The sequence below is a fragment of the Glycine max genome, chromosome 5, assembly GCF_000004515.6.
Source record: "Glycine max cultivar Williams 82 chromosome 5, Glycine_max_v4.0, whole genome shotgun sequence".
Taxonomy (NCBI): Eukaryota; Viridiplantae; Streptophyta; class Magnoliopsida; order Fabales; family Fabaceae; genus Glycine; species Glycine max.
The window spans coordinates 37,158,460-37,177,635 of record NC_038241.2 but is presented as its reverse complement, the minus strand read 5'-3'; the positions used below and the strand labels follow the sequence as shown (position 1 = coordinate 37,177,635).

Below are 19,176 nucleotides of genomic sequence, written 5' to 3'. Positions count from 1 at the left end.
TTGACCCACTAGCCTGGTTGACTCAATCCAAGATCAAAGACAGAATCGAGAGAGAAAAAATTAATTAATGTGGCATTTTAAGTTTGGTTTATAGTCATGAAAAAAAATGAATTCCTGACTCAATATTTTTAGATAAAATTTGTTTTAAAATACGTATATTTGTAACTCGAAGATGGAACCTTGAGAATTTTATCAGCCATCGAACCCTAACAAATACGAACTACATTTAGACACTGACAAGAAACAAAACCAATTAACTTTCTTTGAAAATTGAATCTGCATGTGTGCTGAACATTACCGGATAGAGATTATAATTCTGATGAGTTCTCGGCACAAATAATAATACAGCCATCTACTTTGGAACTTCAATTTGGACTATGGTATGTAAACTTGAACCCTCCGGAATTCCTAGGGGTGGATCTATGCATGAACAATTGTCAACAGTATATAGCTCCCACTCTTTAATTTCACATTTGTCTAGTGCAGCAACTATCTTTGTCCTCTCTCTGTCATTTGGAAATGCTCCATCTGGACTAACAAGTACTGCCCCAGTATAAGATTGTCCTGCAACTCTAGCAGCACCACGATAATGGAACAAACCCCAACTAAGATTATCAGCCACATCCACAATTGTCCAAAACTCATTTGAAACAACTCCATTATCTAATACACTGAAATAGAATGTGCCAGGTACCTTACCTCTTCTGACTCTATATTTCCTCCTCCTCCAAACCAATTGGCCTTCCAATGTTTTTACCTGGAATACTGGTTCGTACCAAAATGACCCTTTTGCTTTTCCCCTATAGAACAACTGGTATTGGCATGGAAACTGATCATATGCTGGGTTCTGCCCTGCTACAACACGCCAGCTCCATTCCAAACTCCCCAACCATCCAACAAACAAATCTTCTGTCATTTCATAACTTAAGTTCTTCCCCCGGAACTTGATCATTGGAGGCACATATGGCTTGTCAGGGATTTCTGCTTCCAACTCAAGACAGTTGTTTTTCTGTAATACACATAGTGAAAAAGCCTCTAGATTTGCACTTTCATATGAAGCAATACATCGGTAGTTACAAACTTGATCAACGGGACTACACTTGTTCAAGCATTGAAGAGCTTTTCTACAATTGGGATCCAACAAGCAATTAAGTACCTGACGACCACAGTTCTTCAACATACAGTTCAGGGTAGAAAAACCTTTAGCTCTCAAGTTCTTCAATACTGGAACGGGCCTTATATAAGCATTGATTAGTACCAGCAAACAGAACCTTATATCATCAGAATTATGTCGATCCCATGCTTCAGATACAGTCTGCACTACTTCATATGATTCTTTAGCTTTCTCAGATTGAGAATTTCCAAAAAAGTTTCCAAACATACTTCCTCTCACTTCACTGGGAACATCATAGCCTCCTAATTTGTTTTTCAAATCCGGTGAAGAGTCAAGGCATATTACATTTTCAATAGTTTTTCTGTTGTTATTAATCCACTCAACAGATTCCTTGTTTGTAACAGCAACAATAACCAATATATCAGCATTCAGTAATTCTCTCTGGAGTTTCATGGTCATCGGTCCATTAGATATAATACATTCATCTGTAAATACAAGAAGTTCATACCCTTCATCAACCCATTTCAATCTCTTTGCCTGGTAAAAGGAAATATTAATGGGACTGGACCCAATCAAAAGATAAAGTATGCTATTCATATGAGAAATATTATGACAAACATAGTACATATGCAGTAAGATACATTACACGAAGATATACAAGATTTCTGTCACAGGCAAAAGCTGCATGTTATCCAGCCAAATTCAAAACCAATAAGCCATAATAATAATATCACAAGCACAAACTCCCAATTTTCTAGCCATATATGTTGTACCTGTTGTCCTGTGGTCCAAGTAAAAGGGTCTGATCTCTTTATCTGTCTTGGGTATTTATGTGCAAATTTCTTTTTCAATTCTTAACTTGTTATTTAGAAAGAGATATTTTCAGCTACGATTTAAGGTCAAGTCTTTTTAATTGGCCAGACAACATACCTATTGAAGTGTGGAAAACTCTTGGAGATAGAGGTCTTGAGTGGCTCACCAAACTCTTTAATGAAATTATGAGGTCAAAACGCATGCCGGAGGAATGGAGGAGAAGCACGTTAGTGCCAATCTATAAGAACAAGGGGGATATACAAAATTGTGCAAATTATAGGGGAATCAAGCTCATGAGTCATACCATGAAATTATGGGAAAGAGTGATCGAACGGAGATTAAGAAAGGAGACTCAAGTTACTGAGAATCAATTTGGTTTCATGCCGGGAAGGTCGACCATGGAAGCGATTTATTTATTACGGCGGGTGATGGAGCAATATCGCATGGACCAACAAGACTTGCACTTGATTTTTATTGACTTGGAGAAAGCGTATGATAGAGTGCCTAGAGAGATTTTGTGGAAAGCTCTAGAGAAGAAAGGGGTTAGGGTTGCATATATTCGAGCTATCCAAGATATGTATGATAGGGTATCGACTAGTGTTAGGACACAGGGTGGAGAGTCAGACGATTTTCCCATCACAATTGGTTTGCATCAAGGGTCAACCCTTAGCCCCTACCTTTTTACCTTAATTCTGGATGTTCTCACGGAACAAATCCAAGAGATAGCGCCGAGATGCATGCTTTTTGCAGATGACATAGTCCTCCTTGGAGAGTCGAGGGAGGAGTTGAATGAGAGGTTGGAAACTTGGAGACGAGCTCTAGAAACACATGGCTTTCGCCTAAGCAGAAGCAAATCAGAGTATATGGAATGTAAGTTCAACAAAAGTAGGAGGGTATCTAACTCAGAGGTGAAAATAGGAGACCATATTATCCCTCAAGTCACACGGTTTAAATATCTTGGGTCTGTAATACAGGATGATGGAGAAACTGAAGGGGATGTGAATCATCGCATTCAAGCAGGATGAATGAAATGGAGAAAAGCATCGGGGGTGTTATGTGATGCAAAGGTACCGATCAAGCTAAAGGGAAAGTTTTATCGGACTGCGGTAAGACCGGCGATTTTGTACGGAACAGAATGTTGGGCGGTCAAGAGCCAACATGAGACTAAAGTAGGTGTAGCGGAGATGAGGATGTTGCGGTGGATGTGTGGTAAGACTCGACAGGATAAAATTAGAAACGGAGCTATTAGAGAGAGGGTTGGAGTAGCGCCTATTGTAGAGAAGATGGTGGAAAATAGACTTAGGTGGTTTGGGCATGTAGAGAGAAGACCGGTAGACTCTGTAGTGAGAAGAGTAGACCAGATGGAGAGAAGGCAAACAATTCGAGGCAGAGGAAGACCCAAAAAGACTATAAGAGAGGTTATTAAGAAGGATCTCGAACTTAATGATTTGGATAGCAGTATGGTACTTGATAGAACATTATGGCGGAAGTTGATCCATGTAGCCGACCCCACCTAGTGGGATAAGGCGTTGTTGTTGTTGTTGCAACGCTTAATAGAATTAAAACCAAATGACATGTTGCAGGTTCAATTCGAAGGCCATCAAAGGCGGTTTCCTTGATATGTGTGGTGCAAGCACTACTAAATCAGTTCCTCACTTGTACTTACATTGTTTAGTTGATCTTTCTTCACAGAATTCTTTGTTTGCCCTTTTGGAGAGTGTTTAATGTGATATAGGTCCTTGGACCAGATTTTGTGGAGTAGCCTTACTGAAAAGGCCAAATTTTTGTGGCAATGTTCTGGAGTTTTAACTCTCAGATCTTTAAGGAGATTTCTTATAGGCTTATAGGCTTCAATTGGGTGTAAAGCACATGACCTCTTCAAAGGGGTTTTCCCTTGCAGATATGTTGAGGGATCAAGCAGCTTTGCCTCATGGATGTTTTCTTTCTTTTTTGTTAATATTGTTATCTAATGAATCATGTAATTCAAACAAAGTCCACGAGAGGCTGAAGTAAATTACTCTGAAGCTTAGGAAATTATCATGTGTGCTCCAAATGTTCACTCAATGCAGCACACTGTTTCCTCCCCTTTCTCCTCCTCCACAAATAGTTCACATTTGCTAAATACTTAAACAACTTTCTCTATTTCAATTCATCAAAATTGTCCACTGCAAGCATCCTAGTTCTCTCTCAAAACAAATTCCCGAAATATTGAACCACGAAAAAAAAAACTCAGAACATATTGCTAAGTGCTAACAATCATCGACAAGATGTTTTACACTATTGTCATGCATTAAACAAGCACTATAAAATAAAAACAAGAGAGAGAGAGAGAGAATAATTAACATTTTGATCCATAAAAGTTGAGGTTGCTGGCAAAATAAATAATTAACTTATTAAATTAAACAACTCAAACTCATTGAATTCGATATAATAACTGAAGGAAAGAGAAGTTATATAAGCTAAGGAGTGATAGGGTACGTAACAGTGTGAAGCATGACTTGTTCCCAAGATGCGGACTTGAGAGGGCTGGCAGCTCCGTTGCCAACCACAGCCACCATCCTCACCGGCGGCGCGGCGATCTGCTCCGCCGTCAGGGCGGAGAAGACGGTTGTCGGAGGGCGAAAGCGAGTTTGTGGTGGTGAGGGAAAAGAGAGCGAGGCATGGGTATGATATTGATGGTGAAAAGGATAAGTGAAAGAGAAAGCGTTGTTATGAAGAAACTGAAAACCAATTGTTTCAACATTTTTTAGTTGCAAATTCAGAGACATGTAAACGTGATTCTCTCTCTCTCTTAAAAAACACACTGAAATTGAGATACGAGATATGAGAGTGTGTCCACAACACAACACAGCATTAACATTAACGATTAACCATTTAACCTTAACCAACCATTGCATTGATAACCAATCACAAAAGTCCTACATTCTCCTCCTTTCTTGATTCCAGAAACCTCAAGAGTTTTTATTTATTTATTTATTCAGGTTAAATTAAAAATTTAATCACATACGCATACACTATTTTTCAATTTAGTTTCTATTCGCAAAAGCTTTACCCTAATTTCTTTTTAGACTAATCCGTACCGTTTATCAACATTGCGACCATATTATTACAGTATTTATTGTTACAGGGCATAAACTGCATGTTTTTGTTACCTTTTGAATTACTCCATATAGTCTTTTTTTTTTCTCACTGAAACTCCATAAGTAATTATTATCTATAATTCAATTATCCTAAAGGAAAAACCAAATATTATTTGAAAATAAATTAGATAAACAATCAATTTCATTCTTAAAACGTGATACATCATCCTTTAGTTTATAAATAAAACTAATATTTTTTTTAAAAAAAATTCTAAAAGCACAATATGTCACTCATTTTAATTCAAAATTTAAATAGTTGCATAATTTACTAAAATAACAATAATAGTTAAGTTTAAGAATTAAAATAAAATATAATAATTTATTTTGACATTTATAAAAAGTAATACGACGATACTTCACATTTTCAAGAATTAAAATGATAATTTATTCAAAATAAGTTCACTTATATACATAGTAACTATATTTAAATATATTAAGACCAAAAAAAGAAAAACTTAATTCTTTTACCCCCAATGAAATCATATACCAAATGAACCCCCTATTAAAAATTTACTCGAGAAAAATATATTTAAATTGTCTTAAAACGCTTTCAATTTTCAAACACGACATTTAACAAATTCCTATTCCTTCTAAATAATACAATCACCATAACGTCAATTGTACAACACCTCCCAGGATCCACGATGTTTTTTTTTTTTGAAAACTTCCCACGATATTTGTTACTAGACAATTTTCATCAACTTCTTATTTAGAATGTTACACACACAAAAAAAGAAGGAATTCTGTACATGTAAATGTCTTCTTTCCAATGAAACAATAAAATGTATATAAAAAAAACTAGCCATATATTCATGTCATATTAGCGACTTCATATCTAAAGAAATAAGTTAAATTTGCTTTCAAATGGGAGTCATGATCCTTCCAGCATCATACCTCTGCCAATGAATCACAACTTGAACTGCTTAGCCTAGCACAATGTCTAAGAATCTGTAAACATGCGATGTTCATAACTTCATATTCCATAAAGATTATGAAACAAAATCTGGATTGATCGCGCACTTCTTTTAGGGTAGAGTATAAGGAACAGTTCATTTTAAATGTTGTAAGATTGTTTGCCAGGGTCGAGAATTTCAATTAATCGATGGATGGGATCCAATGGGAACAGCCATAATATCAAGAAAGAATAAATACTTGGGAAACATGACAGAAGAAAAATTTAGAAAATTTGATCGCCTCAACTTCCAGTTTAACATGGAATTTGAAATACAAAAAGACCTTGAAAAAACTCAAGAATCTTCAAACTGGCATCAATGTTGCACTTCAAACCAGTGGTGTCTACTTATTGAACACAGCATCATCATTATCCAAATGCAATAATTTCTAGTGTGCAAAAACATCCTTAAGACATTTAAAGGAAGTTTCTGATGTCCAAAGTTTTGACATCGACTGATTCAGGCTCATCCTTGAATTCCTCCCTGAAATGGCAAAAAAGACAAGGCAAAATCAATCCTACAATGGTTTAAAATTTCTATCCTATTGCACATAGAGACACGAGTGGAAAGTAATTCTAAAAGTAGAGAACAGAAGTCCAATTTCCAACGCATCAATTGGACAGTGTTATATTCATACGTTCAAAGTTCAAAAGCCATAAACCTACGGTGCAAGGAAAGGCCAAGCATCATCTTTGGGCTTTGGACTTGGGAGTTAAAATTAAGCAGAAAAAAAAGGTAATTATTATGTGCTTATCAATGATGTTCTGGGTCCAAAAGCATTAAAGAGAATTGGGGAGAAGGGGAAAATTCAAGAGCAAGAAATGATATCATTAGTAGTACCTCTTCTTTTGAGTTTCCATTGCCTCAAGAGCATCCTTCTTCAGCTCCTCCAGTTGTGCTTTGGCTACTTTAAGTTCTAGCTCCTCTTCATACTTCGGTAGATCTTCCTTTCGAATTCCAAGTCTAAGGTAGACCACCAAAGGAAGAAGGGGGGGGGGGGGAGAGACAAAAAAGAGAGAGAAAGTAATTACAACCGAGTAATTTATTGCGCTCAACTGAAGAGCATAAAAACACTTCAGAATCCTCACCAGCAAATTAGGAATTTAAACAACCAAATGGAATACCCAATGCATAAAACTAAACATTGTGATGGAATTCTTCCTTCTACTCAATAAAATTTCCTCCTCTATATTTTATAGCAAAAATTCTTACCCTCTAAACCATCTAATGAAATGAGCATTTTCCCATATAATGAGGGCATAAATGCCACTCAACCATATAAAAATATTTATAAAATCAGCAACAATTAGAAGTAATTGCATGCTTACATTCCATGACAATGATGATGAAATAAAATCATCACAAAGACAGATTCAAAAGTTAGAATTTAGATGTCACATAATATTAGCTGAAGCCAACATATCAAAAATATATCAAGGGATATGAACTTACTTCTTATTAATCTTATCAAACTCAGCCAAGAGAAGGTCCATTCCTTTCTTATCATTTCTCAGTAAAGGTTTTTTTAAATCCTTTTCAACTTTGTCCAATGCATCTATCATCAGAGCCTCCGCACCAAGATCATCTGTAAGACCTCTCCTGTAAAAAAATGAACATATAAATATAATAATATATGTGCCCATGTAACAAGAACCCAACACATCCAGAAGCAAGGGATGCCATATGTTTCCTTTTATCTCAATTGTAACATATATATACACAAGTATAAAAAGACAACTATTAGGTAAATCCCAATAATAATTTAGGCTAGTCACAATTTGCAGAAAGAACAAAGCCATATGCAATTTTTAGAACTGGAGGTTTAAAACAAAAGCAAAGTCAAAATGGTGCATGGAATTGAAAAAATCATTTTACATATCACAAAATAATGAAGCTGGTATAAATGAAAAAGTAAAAGGGCACACTTTACATATCAATCATCACATATAGTTACAAAATGAAGAGTAGAGAGAATAGATCATCATCACACACTTGACTCTTATTTCCTTCAAAGTCAGAAGATAGGTCCGAGCATCTGGAATATCCTGTGTCTCAATTTCAATGGTGGATAGTATGTCTTGGGACTCCGACAATAAGCTTGCCCTGTAGAATGCACAAAAGATTGTAGGCATAACATAATTAAAACAACAAAATGTTGAGAAGAAATAGTCAGATAAAAAGAACAAGTTAAAGCAGAATCTCACTTCTCTCTAATTGTTTTCATGACCTTTGCATAATGAGAAACAGCAGCTGGATCTTCTGGGTCAATGGTGATTTTCTCCTTCTTTAATATTCCTATGGCGGTCTCAAATTTGTTCTTCACCTCCACAAAAATGTTCTTCAGCATCTCTTTCCCATTCAATCAAAGAATACGTTGTCAGGACGCAACATAAAAATAACAAAATTTCCATTGAAGATCAAAATGCATCTTTTAAAACTCTACAACTGTATAAGAGAACTCACCGTCTCCCTTAAGGGCAGGAGGGGCAGACTCTTTAGCAAAGTGACGAACTGGAATAGCATGCTCCTTTTGTAGAAGTATTTGACTGCCATAGATCTGTAAGAAAATGAAGAAAAATGAGCACATGACAAAAAAAAAAGTGGATAAACCACTAACATCATCACTTGCTAATTAATAAACAAAACTTATGCATATTAACGACCATGGAAACGTGAGTTTCATATCATTCATTTTCACACACCATTCCGCAACTCAACATGAGATAAATCACAAGCATCGTCACTTTTAAATTAATAAACCAGATTTATGCATATTAACCATCATTAAAACACGAGTTTCATATCACTCATTTCAACAAAATATGACAGATAAGTAACAAGCACCAAGACATTTTTTTTAATCGGGTGGCCATATCACAAATCCAAACAATAGAATAAGCGAAGAAAGAAAAACCTAATTGACCAAAAGAAATGGATAAACGAAATGTTAACCCTCGAAATCTAACGAATATTATCTCTTTTTCGAGTAATTTTGATTTTAAATTATCCAAAAGAAATGTATTGAAAGCAATGCAGATCCCGAGATTACAACAATAAAATCAAAAGTGAGAACGTGAAAAGGAAAAAAAACGCCATGAAGAATTAAAGTAGACAGAGAAGGAATTGGCATGAGAGATACCAATTTGGATTTGGAAAAGAGACGAGAAGAGAGTGCCATGAGCGACGAATATTGAGTTTTCTCACGAATGCGTGCGTAGTTAGGGCTTCTTCGTTTCACCTTTGATAATTCTCTCTCACCCTAATGAAATGAAATGAGTTTCACAGGAATTACAAAGGGAGTAATCAGGTACGGTACGCCCCAGTTCTGGTGAACGGGCTTCGCGTTATATCTCAGCCGTTTGATATTCCTCCCACGTGATGCTCTCGCTCTTTTATACAAAGAAATGTTTTTAATTTTTAATTTTAATATAATATAATGTTGAATGTGAAAATTTTACACTATTACCATATAGAAATTATTTAAGATGTAAATTTTAAACAAATTATTGCAAAAATTAAAAATCTCATAATTTATTATTGAATATCAGTCCAAATTTTTTTTTTATCGTAAATACATTCTAATTAGATTTATAAAAAATTCGTAAAAGTGATTATTATTCATTTATACCCAAAAAATAATGAAAATTTATTATTATACCTAAAAATTAATAATAACACAATGGCAAACATAATCGCTACAATAACAGTACATTATATATATTATCAAATTTAATAGGTATTATTTTTAAATTTAGGCATAATCTGGTTAATGTTGACAGTTCCAGTATATTAACATTTTCTTTATAAAAATAGATTAAAACATTTTATTAAAGAAAAAATAATATATTTTCAAAATTCTTTTATCTCTTTTTTTATCAGCAAATTTTCTTATCTTAGTTAATGACAGACTTTTGATACTTGTTTGAAAACATCAGGTATTTATTATTTATTTATTATAATTATTAATTATATTTTACATGTTGAATGTTGTTAAGACTACTTTCATATTTTTTTTATAATTTGACGAAAAATATCATATGAAAATTAAATGACAACCACTCCCATGTCACAATTTTTTTTTTATGAAATTTTGCATAAACGTCAATTAAAAATGTCATTTCCCATATGGAAAAAAAATTAAGGAATATGAAAAGTAACTTGTACATTTTTTTAATAAACGTTTTTTATAGAATGGCGTATTTAGACATTTCGCTTCAATAGGTGCTGGTAGATATTGCCTAAAATCAAATTAAAACATTGTACTATTTATTAAATTGAATGTTCATAATTGCTTTGACTTTTATACCAATATATCGTTTAGATTATGTAATCAAATTAACTTTTATATGCGATATTATTAAAACAAACGTTAACTAGTGTACTTAGCGCATAAGAAATTTAAAATAATAATTTTGTTATGTATAAAATTATATTGTTCATAATTTTTTTTATTCTTTTATGCTTTTTATAATAATTTTTTTCTAATTCTTTAATCAATATTAAAAGAATCAAGGGAATTAGGGAAGTCAGGAATCCCTTAACTGATACATTTGGGGTCAAAAAAGTTAATTGCTGTAAAAAAAATATAATTAGCAACTTCGATGTCCAAAAAGTGGCTCCTGTGGAAGCATTAATGTTGTCTTTAATCATGCCTTCACACATTAAATTTGACAAAACATCTCATGTTATATGATACAGATCCTATAAACATATACCTTAAGAAAATTATTAGTTAAGAAATTAATAAATAACTTTTAGAAGTTACGATGTTGAATAAAATGGTGAGAATATATCATTAGTATTTTTCAATAATTTTTAGTGTTCTAAAAACAACTTGCTATAATTCTCCTTGTGATATTCCTGAAACTAAGAAACATAATTATTTTTGTGAATCAACTGCAACAAGTATAAAATACAGCAGTTTTTATCTAATTTCTGCAATACTTCAGCAATCAACAGGTACTTTCTGCTATGCTTGAATTAGTAAAAGAGGATAGAATGAAAGGGAATGTAAAATGAAGTAGGAATATAATGAAAATTAGTGGGATCTATTTCATCGTTTACCTTCACTTTTCTTTCGCTTCAATTTGGGAGTAACAAGATGGAATTGAAATTTTGTTTCATTCCATCATAACAATCCAAACAGTGATGGGATGAAGGTTTTATTCCATTACAATTTAGTTCATTCCATTTCATCCCCTCTCGTTCCATCAATTCAAAAATGCATTAACCATGAACGCGATAATAAACAGATTTCCTTAAACAAATTGAAAAGATGAATGACTAATGATGCAGCGAAACAAATACAAACAGAAATACAAATAACAAGCATTCAGTACATTTTTTTTTTGACAATGCATATAAATATATTTATGTTAGTAATAAAAGTCTATATTTAGTCCAGAGTGTTGTAGAAACAAACTATTGACTATAAACATGATTCTAAATTTCGGCAGCAAAGGATTTACCACATCCACAAGTCTGTGTCGCGTTAGGATTCTTGAAAGAGAAGCCTCCCCCAATCAGAGCATCACTGTAATCTAATTGCATGCCAAATATGAAGAGTAGGCTCTTAGGATCACAAACTGCAGAAATAAATGGAGAAGTCAAAATCATGCAGTGGCTTATGGTTTATTGATCAGAGAAATATATAGAGGAAAGTCTCCAATACCATAAACACCATATACATGCATCATTTTTGTTTTGGCGTAAGGTGCAAGACAGTTTGCTCACTGTTCTTTCTCTTATTTTACCAAATACAGTAAGCTTAATACTGGAAGCAATCCAAGTGCCGTCTTAACAGTAATAATAATAATAATAACAATATTTTTAACTGTTTCTCCAATGCAAAAAACTCTAGCAATCAAAGCTGAAAAAGAAGCAAAAAAGATCATGCTGAGGGGACCAAGCTTTCAATTCAGTTTAAGATTTAATTTTTTTCCTATTGAATCAACATAGAGCTAGTAGGGGGTTGGCTTTCATTTCTTGAAAATAAAACTAAAGTGAATTACACTTAGTTGATACATTAAGCAAAAAAATGGGCATAAACTGTAAAGATAGTTGGAAGTTGGATCCAGGTAACTTAGTTAATCCCTGTAGGAGGAAATGCTATGTTCTAAATAAAATCAATCAGACACTATTGCCATTGGTTAAAGAAATATTCTTTTAAGTTTTAAACCATTTGTATTCCATAGATTCCCTCCCTCTCCCAAGTAAAGAATAAGGTATTTTCGGTGCAAAGACATTTTTACATGCTAAAAGCCTAAAATCACTCATGTATATAAACATTGAACCAAAACCTTCAACCACATAAAAACATAATTTAATATTATCAACACCACTACAGCCCGTTTAGTATCCTCCACTCCACCTATTTGCAACTACCAAGTGCCAACCAGTACACACTTTGTCTTGGTCAAATAGCTTAATTAGGAAAATATTTATTCAGAAATTATGGTTTGTAAGGTGAAGTGCATTCGCAATCTTGACAAATCAACCTGTAAAATTGCATGCTATGAATGGATGTAGCTAAAGCTTGTGAATTATAAATGTTAATGATAAGAAACAGAATATGAATCATACCAATTTCAAAACCTTCATACTCAATGATTGAATCATCTGGCCTTTTATTAACCCTGTCTTCAAAATCCATTGTGTATGACATACCAGAGCACCCACCCTGTTTGACACCTATTCTTAAACATAAATCTTGATTTCGTTCAGACCTCATCTTATTCAAGTGCTTCAGCACATTATCCGTAACAGAAATTGCAGGGGCCAGAGACCCTGATGCTGGTGCAGCTGAAAGATATTGAGGTGGGGTGAGCGAAAGCAAAGACCAAAAAAGTATTGAGCGTGGCAGAAAAAGTATTTCACATAACACACACAAGTATATAACAAAATTCAAAGTATACTGTTTAGCTGCTGCAATCTAGTTAATGATATTAAAACAGAGTGAATGTCAATAACAGAAAACTCCAAGTTTTTCGTTGGAATTACTGAGAGCACTAGTCCAAATAACAATAACTTGCTGAGAGTTCTTTAGGTTGGGAACTTCAAAATGTCTATTATCCATCATCTAAATCTTCGTATATGAAATTATGAATACAGAGCCTAATTAAAAGTGCAAATGTAAAACTTCTTTACACCATCATCTAATTATGTAATGCCAAATCATTAAACGATTTTGAAATCTTTCCTATCATAACAACTACCTAGGAAGTCAAGATCTTCTAATGGTGTTCCAATTCATCATTAGCTCATTACATGTAAGTGTACAAAATATCAAATTTGAACTCATATTATATTCCTTTAATTGTCAAACAGAACATGATTTACAACAAAATATTATGTCATCATTTGCCACATGTAGCTGAACCCACCTAGTGCAAAAACGCTTGGTTGATGTTGTAAATAATCAAATTAGTCCCTAAAAAACAGTGTTGCTCATATTAATCCCTAATGGAAAACACAATTGTGGTCCTTGAATATGCATTTAGTTAGTCAAATTAGTCTCTGAGGTTCCTGATTCCCTGAAACAAGGACTACTTTGACCAAAGAAATGTTCATTTAAGAACCTTAGGTGTAATTTCTACTATTCTAAGACTAACATGACTGACATCATATCTTTCATTGGCTTATTGGACTATTTACTTATTTTCCTTTCTTTGCAGAATAAAACAAATGATAGAGACGGAAAAAGGTAAGAGTAAATTTGGAAGAGCTTATTCACAGCTAATTTAAACTTATCTTATCACAAAAACACTTGTATAGGTGTTTGTGAGAGCTTATGAAAATAGCTTATAAGTTGTCCATAAATCTGTTTTCAGCTTATTTCAATAAGCCATCCAAGATAACTTGTAAAAACAATTTACAATTTATATGAAAACAGATTAACTTTATTTTCCCTTGGATTATAGAAACAACTTACACTTATACATAAGCACTTATTCAGCAAGTGCTTAATTAAGCCATTTACCCAAACAGACCCTAAATGAAAGGGTAAGAAATCTGTCAACAAGGTCAATATACCATATACGGAAGCAAAAATTATAACAAAAGAGTTCCGGCACCATTACTATATTGATAAGAAAAATGCAGTAAACTTAAATTAAAAGGAACCCAAAACCTTCCCAGAAACTAGGGTGGGCAAAATCGTCATGCAAATAGTCGGATATCTTATTACGAGCAAACGATTTGTTTGCAAGTTGCAATGGTTTCCTAACAAAACCTTCAAATAGAAAAAAGTGGGTCCCTCTTTGCTACAAACCAGAAATAATTTACTCTATCACGATGTATCATATTCTAAGTGACGGAATTGTAATCATAATTATGATATTTGTCATTGATGTTGCTAATTAACAGAGAAATTAACGGCAAATTCATAAACGAGGAAGTAATATATAATGTACCAGGAATTGAAACTGATCGAATGGAGAGTGGTTTAGGGCGTTTGAGAATTGGCGGTGAAAATCGACCAGAGGGTGAAGAACGGGGAAGGGAGATGGGAAGGCGGAGAAATTGAGGAGAGTGCATGCTAGTCATTGCAGAGAAAGCCATTGGAGCCTGGAGAGAGAGAGAGAGAGAGAGAGAGAGAGAGAACTACACACACAAACACGTGCTTTGCTTCAATTTCAACCATCGTGTGTGTCGTGTGCAGGTGAGTTTTAGAATTTGATATATTTCTACGCAATCGGTTAATATCGGCCGCGAAATTTTCAGGAATTCCAAATAAGTACAGTTTCTGCCTTTTATTTTGTTTTTTTTATATATATAAATAAGTGTACTGGTATATTGTATAAGTGTTGTTGTTATTTTATTTTATTTTTCACTTTTAAAAATTTTCTACACCCCCTGCTTCTAAACATTTGTATAAGAAATAATAATAAAATAAACAACAAAATGTCAAAAACTCGATTCTATTGGTTCAAGTAATCGATTATGGCTTTTGGCATATCTGATTATCACATAATTGATTATGGTTTTTTTATTATTGATGACCAGCGGAAGAAGAAAAAGTTGGTAATAAATACAACGGTATAATTGTAATTGTAAAAAAAGTTATTTTTATTCATTTATTTTATTATCTAATAAATCACTATAATTCAAAATATTTCTTCATTTTCATACATCTTTTATGTCAATCAAATAACCTCATTTTTCACTCTCGTTCATTCCTTCTTCTTTTTTCCTTTTCATTAATCACACTTGTTTTCCTTTTCCTATCAATCAAATACACTGTTAATGATTTGTATTTAATGTCAGCAACCAAAATTATTGATGGAAAATAAATAAAAGACTAAAAATAAACCCTCAAATTTACAGGACTAAAAATCAAATTTTAAAATAGTTACGGAGTGAAAAAACTTATTAAACACTTTATAAAATGCAATTCACTTTATATTTTTTAAAAATGCAATTCACTCTGATAAATTTAAATTATCTCTCTTAAAAATGAATTCATCTATATTTTACTACTTCATGTATCACATGCCCTTTTCATTCTAAGACACGTCTTGAGCTTCTATATTAAGCTACTACATCAATACCAAACTTCTTAAAAAAATAAAATAGTTAAGGGGTGAAAAACTTATTTAACACTTTATAAAATCCAATTCACTTAATATTTTTTAAAAATGTAATTCACTCTGATAAATTTAAATTATTACTCTTAAAAATGAATTCATCTATATTTTATTACTTCACGGATCACACGTCCTTTTCATTTTATGACACGTCTTGAGCTTTCTATATTAAGTTAATTACTACATCAATAGCAAACTTTTTTCTTCTGCCTATTAGAATCCGCCTAGTGATAGAAGAATTTAAGTAGTTTGCGCAAAATCTTATGTTAAAACCTTGTCATTGCTGTTGATTTATTGTACAGAAAAACAATTTTTTTTTAATTTCTTTAATTATTTAATTAATACTTTTAGAAGCCATGACATACTTGTTAATTGTTAACATATACAAAACAGATATACGTAACATTTAGTTTGAGCATTAAAATTAAAAGCTCATCATGTAAAGAGTACAGAGAAGGTTACATGACATACTTAACAATAAATAAAATATACAAAAAAAGATTTACATAACTTTTGATTCGAGCATGAGAATTAAAATTTCATCTGAAGAGAGTACAAAGAAGGTTTTCCACACATACTGAGATTTAGAAACCCGTACGATGTGTACCAATTTCGGGATTTAAAAATAGACACTACACCTTAATGAATTAAATGATACTGTACCAGAGCTCAAAACCAAATATGTTCAGTAAAACACATTAATCTTCTTACATCCTACTTCAGCATGCACAACCACTTCGTTGTTCTGCTTCTGAAACTGCTTCAGAGATTCCTCGAAAATAACTGCCATGAACAGAACAATATTAGAGACTAACAAGAATTGGATTTGGGTAGCACTAGCACTAGCATTTATGAAGAATTACCACAACCTATCATCATAATTCATAACAGAGAAGAAAAAGGTGCGAATGTTGAATTTAAAGAGATAATTGAGTGGTCTAACAAAAAATAGAAGGTACTGCCAGTACAAAAAGTTGATTCTCACATGTCTTGATCGTGTTCATTTTCTAGTGCAATTTTAGCAACGCATAAAAAAGCCTCTTCAACATTGTAACCCTCTTTCGCAGAGGTCTCAAAGTATGGTATGTTTCCCCGGGAAGCACACCAGTCTCTAGCTTTTTTCTCAGTGACCTGGAAACAAATAGCAGGGCCAAGCCAATAGTGATCACTTCAAATACCTTGCATGAAAAGGTTCAAATATTTGGATATAAAATTTAATTAGAATGGGCTCCATAGCGTAGTTTCATTTAACCGTATATTTATAATAATAGTTACATTAAAAGTTACATACTTATACCTAAAGTAATTTATAATTGGTGGAAAGTGTACAATTCTTTACACTAACAATTGTATGAAAATGTAATCATTGCAAAAGGAAGGGGTATATTCCATACCCTTCTACTGTTTCCACCGTCTACATCAACCTTGTTTCCAAGTAATACAAAGGGAAATGCTTCAGGATCGTTCATATCTCCCTGAGGTCAAACACAAAAATGTAGATAACGTTAAAACCAGTTTCACATGATTAAGCAGAATTTGATCCAATCATTTAACCATGTCTGCTCAGTTTGAATTAAAAGAAAGACTCATCTGACTTGGTTTGGTTTGACTTCAACTCAAGGACAACGTAATCCAAACAAAAGACAGAAACCACTTATTAACGAGTATGGAAAGAAGACACGAGGCTTGAAAGAAGTAACAACACACCTGCTTAAGAAACTCATCATGCCAATTGTTTAGTGTATCAAATGTTTTGTGTATGTTTACATCATATACCAGAACACAGCAATCTGCCCCTCTATAAAATGCAGCCCCAATACTATGGAACCTTTCTTGCCCTGCTGTATCCCAAATCTGCCATAATATTATATTTTCACTTTCATTGTGTCACTCAAAAAAATAAAAGTACTGATGTTGATACTTTTTTCATACACTCGGACATAATGCAAAGAGAAAATGTAAAAGGAAAGAAACTTTCAGGAAAATTTAAATAGCTCACCTGCAATGTTACGAGTTTATCATCAACTTGTATTTCCTTGGTAACAAAATCAGCCCCAATTGTAGCTTTATACTGCTGGCTGAATTTTCTATAAACATATCTGAATTCGTAGTTAAGTTACACAATGACTTTATGGTAGCATGCCTTTTTTCAAACACAAATTCAGTATTAAAAAACTTAAAAAGCCAATTTGGGCTATTGTTTTTAAGTAAATTCAGATCAAGATACTAATAACTACAGAAAAAATATTATCAATATGCAAAATAACTTCATTTACTCTACTAATTTTAGTTGTTAAGCACCCAATAATATTTTGCCAGCTGGACCTGAACCAGTGTATTCCAAAACAATGCCAACTCATATACTACCAATGCTGGTCGTGACTTTACAGAGACTCGTTGGAAAAACGAAACAAAACAAAAAGGGAAACAGTGGAAAGCTCAAAAGCACTCATGATTTGGAATGAATAATGCACCTACAGCGAATCACTGACATCAGAAAAACTAACAGACTTTCACTTTCTATTTGTTTTTTTGGCTTTCAAACTGAAAATGGATACTGGTTCATCAAGGAAGTCTTTCCCACCCTGAAAATAAGATGAGGAAAAAGGAATAAATTAACATTCAAATTTATCAATGGAGAAGCTTCCATGAAGTAATAATCTCATTAAAGTAACAGACAAAAAGAAAGGGAATTGAAGATGAAAAATTTGGAAAGGAAACAATTTAAAACTAGGTGGCATACATACCCACTATCACCAAGAACAATGATCTTAAGCAAAGTTCTCTTTCTCTGTGAAATGTCCATGTTGGAGACTCAAAGCTCAAAAGGGTAGTTGGCAGAAAGAACAATCTTCTCTATTTCTCAAGGATGGGAAATGGAAATGGAAAAGAAGGAAACAACTGGTGTGGCCTTATGAGAGAAAAGGGAAGTTCTCGATTCCTCTTGGTTGGTGATATGAGTATCCTCCTTTGTGGGGAATTGCTTCTTTTTTTTTTCCTTTCATTTCCCTTTTCTGCATTTGAATGATGCAGGTGAGGATCATGTGATTAGCAAACCAAAACAACGTTCTAGTGACAGCGGAGCATTATTATTATATTTAACCTATAAAAAAGTTGTCATGTCACAGTTTTTTTTTAGTTGACTTTGGAATATACGTGCTTGCCTCTCATTGTTCGATCTAAAATCTGAATCTGTATGAGCTGCAAATAAAGCAGCAGGCTACACTATGCTTCACGGTTGGACAGTTGAGAAACGCTATTCAGTTGATCAGTTATGTTGTAATCTGATCTGATTCTGACACAGTGTGAAGGAACCGATGATGCCTGCATTTAATTTACAGCACTACTATGTTTTTTTGTGACAACCAGCATTTTTTGGTGTGACAACTAGCATTTGAGTGGTGGTGGTAATGTCTAACACACTCATTTTCAGTAGTATGTTTGGTTTAGCCTCCGGTTGATATAGGTGAAAGACAATTGAAAAAAGTGAAATAAACAGTCAAATAAGATAAAACTCACATTTTATATTTTATTTTAATTTAAATTTTTTTTAATCTTATATTACTTTTATT

The 19,176-nt window shown here is 33.3% G+C and overlaps 4 protein-coding genes across 6 annotated transcripts; all 4 read right to left on the bottom strand.

Moving 5' to 3' along the window:
- Positions 1–258: 258 nt before the first annotated feature.
- LOC100812383 (uncharacterized) lies at positions 259–4,875 on the bottom strand. Its single transcript, XM_006580244.4, has 2 exons — positions 4,411–4,875; positions 259–1,651 (listed from the first exon to the last, which is right to left on the bottom strand). Exons 1-2 carry the CDS (start codon positions 4,822–4,824, stop codon positions 353–355), a joined length of 1,713 nt encoding a protein of 570 aa, XP_006580307.1. The 5' UTR covers positions 4,825–4,875; the 3' UTR covers positions 259–352.
- Positions 4,876–6,234: 1,359 nt separating this feature from the next.
- LOC100811840 (probable ATP synthase 24 kDa subunit, mitochondrial) lies at positions 6,235–9,384 on the bottom strand. Its single transcript, XM_003525037.5, has 7 exons — positions 9,160–9,384; positions 8,484–8,577; positions 8,225–8,369; positions 8,013–8,123; positions 7,473–7,619; positions 6,861–6,983; positions 6,235–6,503 (listed from the first exon to the last, which is right to left on the bottom strand). The coding sequence occupies exons 1-7, from the start codon at positions 9,196–9,198 to the stop codon at positions 6,437–6,439; spliced, it is 726 nt and encodes a 241-aa protein (XP_003525085.1). The 5' UTR covers positions 9,199–9,384; the 3' UTR covers positions 6,235–6,436.
- Positions 9,385–11,166: 1,782 nt separating this feature from the next.
- LOC100811312 (iron-sulfur assembly protein IscA, chloroplastic) lies at positions 11,167–14,723 on the bottom strand. Its single transcript, XM_003525036.5, has 3 exons — positions 14,432–14,723; positions 12,603–12,821; positions 11,167–11,605 (listed from the first exon to the last, which is right to left on the bottom strand). The coding sequence occupies exons 1-3, from the start codon at positions 14,577–14,579 to the stop codon at positions 11,463–11,465; spliced, it is 510 nt and encodes a 169-aa protein (XP_003525084.1). The 5' UTR covers positions 14,580–14,723; the 3' UTR covers positions 11,167–11,462.
- A 1,328-nt stretch (positions 14,724–16,051) lies between these two features.
- LOC100810766 (ras-related protein Rab7) lies at positions 16,052–18,899 on the bottom strand. Of its 3 annotated transcripts, none has more exons than XM_041015609.1 (7): positions 18,352–18,896; positions 18,163–18,189; positions 17,604–17,703; positions 17,312–17,458; positions 16,999–17,079; positions 16,590–16,782; positions 16,052–16,387 (listed from the first exon to the last, which is right to left on the bottom strand). In XM_041015609.1, the coding sequence occupies exons 1-6, from the start codon at positions 18,408–18,410 to the stop codon at positions 16,612–16,614; spliced, it is 585 nt and encodes a 194-aa protein (XP_040871543.1). In that variant the 5' UTR covers positions 18,411–18,896; the 3' UTR covers positions 16,052–16,387; positions 16,590–16,611. The 3 variants fall into 3 exon arrangements, with proteins under 3 accessions (XP_040871543.1, XP_003525083.1, XP_014631254.1); XM_003525035.5 differs by having other exon boundaries at positions 16,590–16,735; positions 18,352–18,783; XM_014775768.3 differs by lacking the exon at positions 17,312–17,458 and having other exon boundaries at positions 16,590–16,735; positions 18,352–18,899.
- Positions 18,900–19,176: the final 277 nt, after the last annotated feature.

Excerpts from the sequence above, each read along its gene's own strand:
- LOC100811840 (XM_003525037.5), bottom strand. The coding sequence starts at position 9,198 with ATGGCACTCTCTTCTCGTCTCTTTTCCAAATCCAAATTG. Across the intron at positions 8,124-8,224 it reads ATGAAAACAATTAGAGAGAA|GGCAAGCTTATTGTCGGAGT; the intron begins GTGAGATTCTGC and ends TGCATTCTACAG. Across the intron at positions 6,504-6,860 it reads ATGGAAACTCAAAAGAAGAG|GGAGGAATTCAAGGATGAGC; the intron begins GTACTACTAATG and ends TTGCCATTTCAG.
- LOC100811312 (XM_003525036.5), bottom strand. The coding sequence starts at position 14,579 with ATGGCTTTCTCTGCAATGACTAGCATGCACTCTCCTCAATTTCTCCGC. Across the intron at positions 12,822-14,431 it reads TCGATCAGTTTCAATTCCTG|CTGCACCAGCATCAGGGTCT; the intron begins GTACATTATATA and ends AATATCTTTCAG. Across the intron at positions 11,606-12,602 it reads GTATGAAGGTTTTGAAATTG|TTTGTGATCCTAAGAGCCTA; the intron begins GTATGATTCATA and ends TTATTTCTGCAG.
- LOC100810766 (XM_003525035.5), bottom strand. The coding sequence starts at position 18,410 with ATGGACATTTCACAGAGAAAGAGAACTTTGCTTAAGATCATTGTTCTT. Across the intron at positions 18,190-18,351 it reads ATTGTTCTTGGTGATAGTGG|GGTGGGAAAGACTTCCTTGA; the intron begins GTATGTATGCCA and ends TCTTATTTTCAG. Across the intron at positions 17,080-17,311 it reads ATGATGAGTTTCTTAAGCAG|GGAGATATGAACGATCCTGA; the intron begins GTGTGTTGTTAC and ends GTTTGACCTCAG.
- LOC100812383 (XM_006580244.4), bottom strand. The coding sequence starts at position 4,824 with ATGCAATGGTTGGTTAAGGTTAAATGGTTAATCGTTAATGTTAATGCT. Across the intron at positions 1,652-4,410 it reads AACAAGTCATGCTTCACACT|GCAAAGAGATTGAAATGGGT; the intron begins GTTACGTACCCT and ends TCCTTTTACCAG.